This window comes from Neomonachus schauinslandi, chromosome 6 (assembly GCF_002201575.2).
Source record: "Neomonachus schauinslandi chromosome 6, ASM220157v2, whole genome shotgun sequence".
In the NCBI taxonomy this organism is placed as follows: Eukaryota; Metazoa; Chordata; class Mammalia; order Carnivora; family Phocidae; genus Neomonachus; species Neomonachus schauinslandi.
In genome coordinates this window covers 48,821,563-48,834,827 of record NC_058408.1, presented here as the reverse complement: position 1 = coordinate 48,834,827, position 13,265 = coordinate 48,821,563, and the positions used below count along the sequence as shown (strand labels likewise).

The 13,265-nt window shown below is 45.8% G+C and overlaps 1 protein-coding gene across 1 annotated transcript in view; it reads right to left on the bottom strand.

Annotated features, from left to right (window-relative positions):
• Window positions 1-12,490: 12,490 nt before the first annotated feature.
• Window positions 12,491-13,265, bottom strand: part of LOC110574210 (protein transport protein Sec16B) — a 40,964-nt gene continuing 40,189 nt past the window's right edge. The window contains exon 26 of the mRNA XM_021682866.1: window positions 12,491-13,079. Within this exon, the coding sequence (XP_021538541.1) occupies window positions 13,011-13,079 (69 nt within the window). The 3' untranslated portion in view covers window positions 12,491-13,010. The remainder of the gene's footprint in view (window positions 13,080-13,265) is intronic.

The window sequence follows — 13,265 nt, the reverse complement described above, 5'->3', positions numbered from 1 at the left end:
GACAAATAAGCAGACATTCTAAGTTGAGTATTCTCTGAAGACTTTCACCTACTTCTCTCTTGAACTTGGGACTAGCAAATCCAGCTACATGGACTTGGCACATCCCCACTTGTAATTCCCATACACATCTCAGGCCTAATATGTCCAAACCAAACTCCCGATCTTTTCCCCACACCTGCTCTTCCTGTGGTCTTGCCCACCTTCCTGCTGCTAGACACCAAAACCTAGGTTTTACTCCTTTGTTTCTCTCACACCCCATAGCCAACCTCTCAGCAAATTCTAATAGCTCAACCCTGAAAATACATCCAGAATTCTACCACTTCCCACCACCATCTCCACAGTGACCACCTTTGTCCTACCTCCATGATTTCTTACCAGGGTTGTGGCAAGAGCATCCTGTCACCCACCCGGAATCTAGTCTCCACCCAGCAAGCAGAGTGATCCTTGGAAAATGTAGGTCAGATCATGTCAGTCACTCCTCTGCTCAAAACCCATCAGGAGTTTCCCTCTCATTTGGAGTAGAGGTCAAAGACATCCTACATGACCTGCCCTTGCCCTCTTCTCTGAGCTCTTCTCCTCCTGCCCTCTCCCCTTGCTTCACCCCAGTATGCTGGCTTCTTGACTGTTACACACCGAACATGCTCTACCTCAGGACCCTTACACTTGCCACTTTCTTGGCCCAGATCTTGAGATGGGAGATTATTCAAAATTATCCAGGTGAGCCCAGTGTAATCAAAGACTCCTTACAAGGAGGGGACAGAGAGAGAGAGAGAGAGAGAGACCCGTCAGAGAAAATGGGAAGGCCACATAATAATGGAAGCAGAGGCTGGAGTGCTGTGGCCACAAGCCAAGGAATGCAGGCAGCCCCCAGAAACTGGAGGAGGTAAGGAACAGAGTCTCCATAGAGCCTCCAGAAGGAACCAGCCCTGCTAACACCTTGATTTTAGCCCCCTAAGACTTATCAGGCTTCTGGTCTCCAGAACTGTAAATCAATTTGTTGCTGGTTTGAGCCACCAAGTTTGTGGTCATTTCTTATAACAAGAGGAAACTCATACACCCAGAGAACCAGGAATGTCAGTCACAAGTAGAGAGGACACTGGACAGGGATTACTGGATCTCCTTTTACTCTTAAAATGCTAAGAAACTAAAGGGGCTTTAAAAAAATAAAATCACTGTAGCCTCTCCTACCTTCTGGCTCCTTCCATGGCAAGATGGTGGAGGCGGAGGCCAGCTCTGCCCCAGTCCCCATCGACTCAGCTGGACCCCTTTTGTAGCAGGGGCTTTAGCAAACACAATTTCCAGACCTGACATAGAGAAATCGTCTTATTTTTTAAGAGCATTAGCTTTCCTAGCTTTTTCGCTCTTTCTTTTTTCCCTGATGGGAGGAGGAGAAAGAGAAGACTTCATGCCCGGAAGTAGAAATAATTACCTTCAGGACTGCAAGACCACAGTCCTACTGCTTATGTGGCTCTGATCAAAGTCAGTCATGAATTAAGCACAAACTGTAGCCTTTTATTCACTATTTCTTTAAATAATCTTTCTGCCTCTCCCCTTTGAGGAAAAAAAAAATGTAAAAACTGAAGACTAGCATTAACCATAATGATAATGTTTCACATTTATATTCTCGAAGAGCATTAGCATCATTAGGCAGTTAATGCATAGGACACATCTCTCAGTGAGGCAGGTCAGTTCTGTCATTCCCTCTTAGCGACAGGGATCTGGGGCCTTGAGATTCAGCCCTCACTCGTCCAGTGTCATCCATCAGTCACAGAGCCAGGGCTGGAAACCAGGTCAACAGAAACTCACATCTCTCCGTCACGTGGAGAACCACGAGCTGCCAACAGCCTCCAGAAAAGATTGTGTTTTCAAAAAAGGGGGAAAAAAGGAGTTTCTCAATTAAGAACAGGACTCGAGTTGTGTGGTTCCTCTTCTTTAGGAGAGATAAGAATAAAAACCACAGAACAGACGACAGTATAAAAACCCAGGGCTAGGCTGTGCGGCGTAGATGGTAAGAGCTAGGCGAGTTTGGAGAAAGGAGACGTTGATAGTGAAGGTGTGTCTATGCAGAGCTTTCTTTTCTCACAGTTCACACCAAGCCAAATCCGCATGCATAGCTCTGAGAGGCGCTCTGCATTTGCACAGTGGGGGCATATACATGGCCCACCGAAAGACAAATGTAGCTCCATCTGCAGCAGAACAGAATGCATTAGACATTAGCAGACCAGCCTCTTTGCTCCTGTTCTAGCAACTGACCTGTATTTAAGAAATCTCCTATCGCTCAGTGATGGCATTACTACAAGATTCATGTGACCCAGCCTGGATCCCTGCTGCAAAGCGACAAGACAGAGAGGTACTCTAGTACTTGACTTGTCTTATCATTTGCTGAAATGAACCAATATGTTAAGTAGTCCAATGTCTCACTTAAGGCTGCTAGGTGATTTCAGTGATTTTTTTTTTTCAAAGCGACAGAGATGAGTTAAACCAATGGTTCCAGACTTTGGGATTTCACAGAACAACTAAACCTCCCCTCCCCGCCAACCAAAAAAAAAAAAAATGTGAAGAACTCAGAAACTTTTTGTTTGGGCAAGTAAAGGCATTTTTTTTTTTAAATGCTATCGTCTATTACCATAATTTTATAAAAGAAGTGGCATTTCAATGTCAAATAATGCAGAAGGACCTAATCTCAGAAACCTAACAGAAAATTCATGTAGCTCTATGAAAATGCACTACATTGTGCTTGTTCTTCTCATTTCACTGAAGGCTGGCGAGAACTTTGCGATGTTCTGGCCACAGCTGCAGACCGTGTCTGGGAATTCCTTACGTCTCTGACAGCTCTTAGAGACCTCATTCGCCACTTCGCCATTGGGAAAGCCTGGCCATCTACCTATGTTGTTGCTTTTTTTTTTTTTAAGATTTTATTTATTTAGTTGACAGAGAGAGAAAGGATCACAAGTAGGCAGGCCGAGGGAGAGGGAGAAGCAGGCTCCCCGCGCGCGGAGCACGGAGCCCAATGTGGGACTCGATCCCAGGACCCTGGGATCACGACCTGAGCCCAAGACAGCCACTTAACTGACTGAGGCACCCAGGCGCCCCTACCTATGTTGCTTCTTGAAGCCACAGTGACAGGTAGACTGTGCCTGCAGAGGGTGGTCACTGAGGGGACACTTTTTTTCCTTTTCTTTTCTTTCTTGAACTACAGCTGGGGAAGAACAAACACTTTCATCCATCTACTGAGCCACTCATTCATTCATTTATGGAGCACCTCCTGAATGCCGGGGTCTGTTTTAGGAAACGGGGAAGCAAAGAAGAATCTTCGAGCCCTACTGATCCATCCATCACAGAGCAAGGGCGACAATGCAGCACACGGCAGATCGCAGCGCCAGCGTCTCTCCAAGCAGAGTCAGAGCTGGGGGGGCTTGGGTGGGGGGAAGGAGGGGCTGTGTGCACGTGCAGCACCCACCAAAATTCCATTTCCATTGTGCACACCCTGGTAACGACGCTGACAGCAGGCATATCTTCAGATAAGGCAGACAATGATACATCCCACTGTTCTAATTCTGGAACTGCTATGCCACCTCATTAATATGTGAAAATGTGTTAAAAAGCTGCTGATAAACAGCTGCACAGAGGCAGAAATAGTGGCTCCCATCACATTTGCAAGCTTAATTGGCTCTCAAGCATGGCATGAGAAACGAAGCTTTGCCTGCATGTACAAACCGGGTAATTTGCTGTAATACTCCACTTTATTGGTAGACATTTTGCCATATCATGTCTCCCCAACCACAGTTTCGGGACACTTCTGATTTACATGGGTCTGCTAACGGCCTCTTTCTTAGAAAGAGCTGTCGTATCGACTGGCACAGTTGTTTGAAAATTCCAATTTATCAATAAAACGGAAGATTGACTAGCTTCCATGCATTGCACAATTTCTAATAACGCAATTTCTATTCACTCAGAGAGCATTTGATTAAGGAATTAGATGCAAGTTATATATAAATCAGCGCGAGCCGAGCCCCGAGTCAACTGAGGCCACGGGAAGCGCACTTCTCAGGAGGGAGGAGTAAAACAGGATCCCAACCCAGGATCGGACCGGGAGTTAGCAAAGAGGTTTCTCTGAAATGTTATAGCCAGAACAGATTTTCATTCCTCACCACACTGCTCCCCAAGGCCGGGGCACAAGCCCCAATTCACCTTACCTTGGGGATGGTCACACTTCCCGCTGGAGGAAGAGTCCCAAGTGAAGCTCAATTCCAATTACCTCCTTTCTCCCCCCACGTCTCCCCTTTCACAAGACAGATTGATGGCCTCCTCAGGTGCCTCCCGACTGCACCCGGAACAGGGGACAGCAACACCGAGCTCGCTGAATTGATTTCCACCGTGTCCCTATTTAGACCAGCCCTGGGCAGGTGATTGTCATCACTGCCCTCCCTTCAGCCTCCCCCATCACACAGAGGAATTACAGCTGGTTGGGGGAACTTCTCTTCTGGATAAATATTAAACTGCCAACTGGCAACTGCTCTTTCCTTCTGGGTTGGGGATTATGTATTCGTGTAATTTTTATATTGTGTTTGTTTTCTTGGCAAATGGCTTACTTCTTATTACTGGGTGGCAGGGTGGGGAGAGGAATCATGTAACTCTAGGGGCACGTTCTGCTTGATAAAAGGCAGATAATAAAAAGGTGGCTTTTTTTAAATGCACGGAGTGCAAAAGTATATAATTTAACTGAACCCGAAGAGCCTTGAATCCTACAATTATCCAAGCAATATCCAAGCAGTGCTTGGAGCAGGGTAACTTAGAAATGGGATTTTTCTTTTTAGAAGAATTTAGATGAGTCTCTTGGCACATACGTCTCCTTTCACCTAGCTCTCCTGGACCCTGTCTGCACCCCCACCCCCTGGAAGAGTGCAAAACAGCCTCTGGGGGCACCTGGGTGACTCCGTTGTTAAGTGGCTGCCTTCGGCTCAGGTCATGATCCCAGGGTCCTAGGATCGAGCCCCGCATCGGGCTCCCTGCTCAGGGGGAGGCCTGCTTCTCCCTCTCCCACTCCCCCTGCTTGTGTTCCTGCTCTCGCTGTCTCTCTCTCTCTGTCAAATAAATAAATAAAATCTTTAAAAAAAAAAAAAACAGGCTCTGGGTCAGCGTGTCCCATGTCTAGAAAATTTGAATGTTTCCTGGCAATGCCAAGAGTAGGGGACCTTAGAATTGCAGATGCAGGAGGATTAAGTCAAAGCCCTTGGTATAAAATTTGACCTAATTAAGACACTACTGGGCAAAGCATTCCAACAGCAATTACACAGGTCGTAAAGGGGGGAAGTATCTTTTAAAACCAAGAAATGCTTCTGCCAAAATTATGCACCCCTGAGGGTCGAATGAGGGGTTATAAATGCAGGACATCACTCTCCTTGACCTCAAGCAGGGGCACCTTTCTTCCATCAGCTGCCATAAAACCTGCCTGCCTGGGGGTTTCTGCAAGGGGCACCGGGCTTCCTCTTCCAAACATCTATCGTCTCTCCCATGGACAGCTTCTCAAAAGCAGCAATGATCCTCTCATTTGTGCCCCTGGCCTCCCTTACAAAGCCATTCATACATTTACTCTATACCAGGACCTATCTCAGCTTCTAAAGATGCAGAGATGGATCAAATTCTAACAATAAGATGACTTCACATAGCAACCTCTAGGCCGGAAGTCATTTGGGGGCATTTTCTTACAGTTTTGAGGTTCTCATGATAGGAAATTATTCATTCAGGTCTATTTTGAATTTTGAGCCCTTATTAAGCATAGACATTACGCAAGGTGCTGGAAATCGAAAGATGAGTAAGTTACATCGCCTTGTCCCTAAGAAGTCACAAGCCTAATGGAGAAAATAGACATGTGCATAAACACACAAGATCATGAGTAATATCCCTCGGCTGCAGATGGGAAATGGAGGAACAGAGATTCACCCTGGCTGAGACTGGGAACAAGGTTCAGTGGTCCCGCTGAGGTTTGCAAAACAGGCATGACCACCTTAAACTAAGTGAACAAGAGGTAAGGGCCTGGGCTCTGGGACCAGACAACACAGATTCGAATCCCAGCTCCTCTACGTGCTGTGTGATCTTGAGGAAATTACTAAACTCTCTGTGCCTCTATTTCCTCTTCCGAGAAGGAAGGCTAATAAATCCACCTCTTCGAGTTGTTTTAAGGATTAAAGAAGAGGCACCAAACATGATGCTTGCCCAGCCCCATCGTTGGCTGTGAAATGTTACACAAGTTTTTGGAACTGTGTGCTTCGTTTCTACAAAATACCCACTTCGTTGTATGTTGAGACTTTAATGAAAAACACATGTAAACTTACACTCTTGTATCAATGCCTAGCACGAAAACTTATTATTATTGATGTTTTTATTACTACAAACACACCCCCAATGCAATAAAAAAAAGCTTTACATTTTAAATTATGTTTTCACAGTCAAAGGAAAAAGCCTGGAAATCAGAATTTTAATTAAAGGGATTTAGGGAAATTGATCAACCTCTCTGGGCCGTGGTCTTTTCCTGGATAAAGTTACCTCTTCCAGAACCTTCCCCACCACCTCCTTCCTGGGAGGCAGAATCAGGGTGCAACACATCAACAGCACCTGGAACAACCATCGTGGGACATCCTTGGTGACAGCCTCCCAACTCATCTGTGAGCCTTGGGAACTAGTACTTGACTTTCATCTATCTATCCCATGGGAGGTCCTAAATAAATGTTGGTTGAATGGGCAGATTGGAGGTTTTGACTAAGGAGTTGGGGGACTTTGAGAAATTCAATTAACTTACTTCAAGTCACCAGGTTTGCTAGTGGGATGTGAGCCTAGAACTGAACGTCTTCCTACTCTGGCTACATTGCCTTCCCTCAGACTACAAAGTCATTCTCTCCAGAGTGTTAAGCTGGGAGTGATTGTGTCCTTTGCAAATAATTCTTTATTTTCAGGGGCTTAACATGAACTGTCTTTAAATTGCAAACTACCCTAGTGCATTTAAAAAACTGATTTAGCGAATGTCAGTGTATCTGCAACTTGTCGGCGACATGCCTGTCACACAAGGCACGTGCAGCTGGGTCCTGACTTCAGCTATGAACTGACATGTATTATCGGAATGGCTAACACGCTCTGTGGGCTGGAGGGCTGTTGCCCCGTCTGCAAGGAGAAGAAACTGAAAAATTACATTAAAAAGTTGTGACTGGGAGGCCCTGCTTTGTTCTTTAATCCATGGGTATTTATTTAAATATCCAAAGAAATGGCAATGAGATCTTGAAGCCCAAAACTCAAATTATTTCTGCTCCAGGACAATGCGTCTCCTTGTGATCCTAAATCATGATTGTAGAACACAAGAACAGTGAAATATTAAATCAAAAAACAGTCAGTGATCATCTCTTACTTTCCCCAATGGGCTCCTAGAACTCAGAGACAAGTTTTAGAAGTCAAGACGTTTGATTTCCAAGAACCCATTTGCAGGAACCTAAGAAATGAGCTAAAATGTTCTAGCCAAATGTCTGGATCATTGACGTAGGATCCATTACATCCTATTCTAGTCAATGGGACTCCATGGGTATCTACATAGTATCAGCCACTTGGATGATGCTTAATGAAGAAGCTTCTCAATGATCCTCTCTTGGGAGCAAACAGGAATTGTGAAGAAGAGGAAATCAAAGGCCGGGGTGGAGCCTAGGTGAAGAAATACATTGAGAAGGCATCTTCCCGGGATGGCGGCCCCGTATGTGCACACACACACAATCACACATGCCCCGCCTGGGACCCTTCCCTTCCGAGAGCTCCACTGCAATAGTCAGTCTTGTCCTGCCTCAGAATCCTGCAAAGGGCAGGAAGAAGCCAGAGGGGATGCTGTGTGGCAGTCTGGCAAGTTGAAATCAGATTCTCTCTCTTTCAGATGTCATTGTTCCCTCGTACTTGTGAGCCCAGCACACTATTACTCTTGTTCGTTCAGACGGGCTGCACACCCACCCCACCTTAGTGCCACTTCAAACGTCAGCTGACAGATGTGCTATTGGATACATGAGCAGCGAACTGAACTTTGAGCTTAGCCTACGAGAGGTGGTACAATTTGAACATATTACATATTAGCCCCCAAGTTATATAAATAGATGAAGCCAGTCTGTTATTAAGGGATATCAAGGTACCAAGTTCTTTGAATACGTTTTTAAATATAAAATTCTCACATTATGTAGTAATTTCTATGTCTACATGTCTGTCTCCCTCCATAGACTGTGAGTAGTTTAAGTGCCAAAACTATCTCATTGTAGGGGCACCTGGGTGGCTCAGTCAGTAAACATCTGCCTTCGGCTCAGGTCATGATCCCAGGGTCCTGGGATCGAGTCCCATGTCGGGCTCTCTGCTCCGCGGGGAGCCTGCTTCTCACTCTCCCTCTGTAGCTCCCCCTGCTTGTTCTCTCTCACTCTCTCTGTCAAATAAAATAAAATAAAATAAAACTACCTGGATTCTGACCCCAGCTCCCTCCTTACCAGCTGTGTGCCTTTGGACAAATTGCTCAATCTCTCTGGAGTTTCCAGATTCTCCATCTCTAATATGTTGCGATGATATCAGACACTGCACTAAATGCATTCCACAGCACCTGACACAAAGTAAACACTCAGTATTATTACTATTATTGAATTCAGGGTGTCCGGCCACTGAAGCTACCAGAAAACTCCAAGCCTTTTGGTCGTTTCATCCCCAATTCTAGTCAAGAAAGTCCCATTTTGTGAACCTTCATTTCATAAGCTGAGACAGGATTTAATGGCCTTCCAGAATGTGAAGGGCACAGGTGGTGGTAAGCAGCTGCTCCCCATCTCTGCTGAGGACCAGCTGAGAGTCTTAAAGAGCCACATGAGTGATTTGGGTATAAAGTATTAGGAATCGCTTCCTAATGTTCGAGGGTGTGAAAGTCTGGGCTGCCTGGAGGGCAGCCGTGGAATCCCCCTCTTGAGATTCTTTAAAAATTGAATACTTAATCGGCTCTAAGGTGGATAAAGACCAGGAAAGTACCTCACGTTCAAGTAACAAGCAGTTTGTTCAGGTCAGTCCAGTTATGCTGCTGTTGACCTAGTTCTGGTGAAGAGCTATTACCTGGAAAGATTCATACAGTAAAGGAAGAAAGTATGGAAGGCAGATTCCTCTACTTAGTGAGCTTGTAATAAAACTTTTTAATATGCTGTTAACCCTCATTCAAAATAACCTCACATCTCATTGAGCCATTTCTGGAGGACCCTGAAAGGCGGGGGCCTGGCTCGAGCACTCATGAGAGCCGGCAGCGTTGGGGGCCCCATTTAGCGGCAACCTCAGGTGAGTGCCCCGCATCCTGTGGTGTGCAGATCATGATGTTGGCAGTTTCCAGCTTAAGATGGCAAACAGAAGAGGAGAAGAGTCCCTTCCATTCCACTCTCCGGGGGTGGGGGGTGGAGTATCAGAGAAACACCTATGAGTGCACAGACCCAAATTATACACCTATTATTCTTTTCAAGCAGAAGACTGTTTTGCATATTTCCTCTTGGGAAGAAAATACTCTGATTTTAGTGAAGAGGTGGATGCAGCCTCTTGCTCTTCGTCTTGGTTGCCCAGAGGAAGAGAGCAAAGAGAAAAAAAAAAAAAAAGATTTCCGGGGATGGGGAAGAAAAGCTTGCAGAGGCTTTGATCCTGAGTAACCTAAAGCCTGAGTTAAGGCTGAAAGGGGAGGGCGCGCAGGTGACTGAGGAAGCCGGGCTGGTTTGCAGTTTTCTAGCCGAATACGGGGATTAGACAGAAGCCTGGAATGGTGATATGTGATAAAGACAAGTACATGGAATGTAATGGTTTGTTCTCTTCCAAATTACTGAACATTAAGTTTAAATGTTTTCATATAAATATTAAATTATATGTATATTGCAGGATCTCGCTTGCACATCACCACTCAGTTTAAGGAAAATGGAGCTTCTTTGTTCCCTGTAAGTATTCTTCCTCCAAGCTCATGCCCCATTGAAGACTAGGGGAGAAAACAAACTTGCCAATTGATAATATCTCAGGCTCTTCTCTTTCAAGCAGGGTCTCTCGGTAAAGGCTTCCCTTAGAGAATTCTGCTCATCCTCGCTCCCCAAAACGGCTCCTGGTGATGGGAAAGCAGGTGGCTGATCTGGCTCAGCCTTGCCCTGCCTTGCTGGGGCACAGCTGGTCCCTTGTGGCCTTGAGGGACACTGGGCCATCATTCCCTGCAGTCATCGACATATGCCAGGCCGTGGGGGCTAGCAGCTCTGCCTCAGGCCATGGCCAGCCCCAAGGCCAAGCTTCTATGACTCTCAAGCCACATTGGACAAGTTGCCAGGTCCGAGCCAGCTTCTCCAGGCTGGCAGCCTTCCCGGAGCTACGGATGAGGGAAGGGCCCCAAGCCCCATGCTCTCAGGCTCCCCAATCCCCAGCAGCTCCGCTCACAACCTGCTCTGCTCCCCAAGCTTTCACGTCCTAAAGAAGGAAACAGATGCACTTGCTTTCGCTACAGTTGGTTCGAACCAGCTGAAGCTATAAAAGAATCAGGACCTTTAGCAAACTCACCACTAAAAAAAGCTGATAAACAACCAAGAACTCTGAGTGACCCTGGTCATCAGACCTTGCCGGACCCAGCTGAGCGCTCTTTCCTGCCCAATGAACAATGGGACTTGTTTCAACCAACCACATGCAGATTAATGGATGCACTCTGACTTTGCAGAGCACAAGTTGTCCATCATGAATTAGCATAAATCTCATGACCTCCTCCCTTTCTAGCACATAAAGCCCCCTGACTTTCCCTCAGAAATGTCGTTCACTGCTGTGTAGCCCCTTGCCTAGGAGGTAACTCAGTTCAGTGCCGGCTCTGGTGATGCTTCAGTCATGGATTTTCCAGAAATTTCCCCAATGGGAGGAGGAAGTGAGTACACAGGCCTCTGAGGTCTTTGCCTTCCTCTTCAGTCCTCACTCTCCTCCTCTAAAGAGCTTCTTAGGCCTTCCCTTCTGCCAATGTTCCCAGGGGCAATAAGCCACATGACCTAGCATTGGTGGCAGGATGCAGGAAGAGAAACTAGCTTAGTAATTAGGATACCTATTGAGTAGTAGGGTTTTTAAGATTTATTTTTATTTATTTGAGAGAGCATTTGCATGCACACACAAGCAGGGGGAGGGGCAAAGGGAGAGAATCTCAAGCAGACTCCCCACTGAGTGCAGAGCCTGATGCAGGGCTCAACCCTGGGCTCATGAGCTGAGCCGAAACCCAGAGTCGGATGCTCAACCTACTGAGCCACCCGGGGCCCCAAGAAGTAGTTTTAAATTACTGTTCCATTACCTATATCATGAATGAAAGATATAGGTTTAAATAAATAGATAAAGAATTTAATTTGGTAGGCAATGAGACAGTCTGGATTGTACTTATTAGATTGTTTACTAATAATTTTTTAAAAGATTTTATTTGAGAGAGAGCACAGTTGGAGAGTGAGAGGAAGAAGCAGACTCCCCGCCGAGCAGAGAGCCTGATGTGGGTGAACTGTGGATGTGCTGAGATCCAAGTCAAAATCGTTTGGTTCCTCTGAAACTCACACACAGCTGCCATAGTACTGCCACTGGGTGTCAGCATACCAAACCGAAGGCAGAGGTCTTTTAGGGGAAATAAGGCAACGGCATTTACCGAGGGCCGTCGCAGTCCAAAAAACACTTATGCATACATTTCCTAATTTAATCTGAGAGATGAAGAAACTTTTGAGAGAACAGAAAATGCAATAGTTAATGGAGTGACTGATTTGCGTCAGAGGTGTTTTGTCCCTATTTTCTAAATTGAAAAAATAACATTAGAGTAGACTTGGAAGTTAAGAGGATCAGTCCCCACATTCTTCGTTAACAAAGGGCTCTTCCCAGCTATATGCACCTTATCACACAATGAAACCATTATTAGAAGCACTTCAGGGAAGAGTGTGCTCAGTGTGCTCTCTCCCTCTGCAAAAATCAGCCAGAGACAAGCATTTGCTATAAAATTATCTGGTTTAATCGCTATCAACATCAGAACTGTAGTACATTAGAGTACAAAACCCATATGTACAATTACACATAGAAAAAACGTTCTTTGTGAGGAGCAAATTTCAGCAAATCTGACAAACAGCAAGAGTCATCCCTATTTTGGGTTTGAAAAGAGAACTGGAAATTTCCAAGATGTCCCCCTCCTCCCTCTGGCTCCAGTGACCCTCCCAACATCCATTTGCAAAGGCCTGAGGTAGGAAGGGTGGTATTAACACTATCAGGCTCTCATTCTCCTCTCTTATGGAAGGGGTGAATTTTTAGGAAACATTTCCCATCATTTATTACACTGATGTTCCATCCATCTGCATCATTAGGTTCAGTAGTTACCATGACAATATGATGCCTACAGCAATCTAACTTGATAGCCAGATGCCAGAATGTGAAAAAATAGGACCAGCTAAGAAAGTGAGAGAAATATAATTAATCTGAAGCACATAAAAATGTGCACAAAACTAGGACCAAGAGGGAAACTGCTGAAATGTCAGTGAGGAGGGAGCTCTGCCGGGAAGCAATAATCAAGTTTCAGCATATAAACTTTGCTAACTAGAGCTGTGAATTGGTCTCTAACTAAGACTGAGGAATGCATCAACATTGGTCACGAATATCGCTCTGGGCGCCTCCCCCAAATAATTTCCTGCTGCAAAGCCCAGTGGATTCGTCTTGATTCCAGCTGAGGGAATTCCGAGTTGGCTTGACTCTCCTGAGGATCTGAAGCTACCATCCTGAATGCTCCCGCCATGGCATCCTGCTCACCTCCGGTCTGCTGTTCTACCGAGCTTTTCCATCCAACGTGGTACTAGCCATCATTCTGAAGCTAATGTTGAGACTGGACTGAGCTGTGTCCTGGAAGACCCTGTCCCAGTGAAGGCAATAGGCCTGCAGGACCCTCTTGGGGGCCCCAATATGGCAGAGGGGTTGGAAATCAAGGAAGGAGACCAGCCTGGGACGGGTGGCCATTATCATCATGGCTGGGTTGGATAGCGGCGCTGAGCTAGGCGATTCGGTCGGTTCAAACTACTAACCATGGAGAGCTGGAAAAGAAAAAAGGTTGCCTGAGATTATAGCTCCAAGCAGGACTCCATCCAGGGCTGGCTGGCTGGACTGAGCTAGGGCATCCTGAGTCTAGAACACTCAGGCTGCATTTGGCTTCCCATGGTGATATTCTAATTATTTACTTTCACCCAACATCTGCACCTCTTAACTATAGCAAAAGAAAT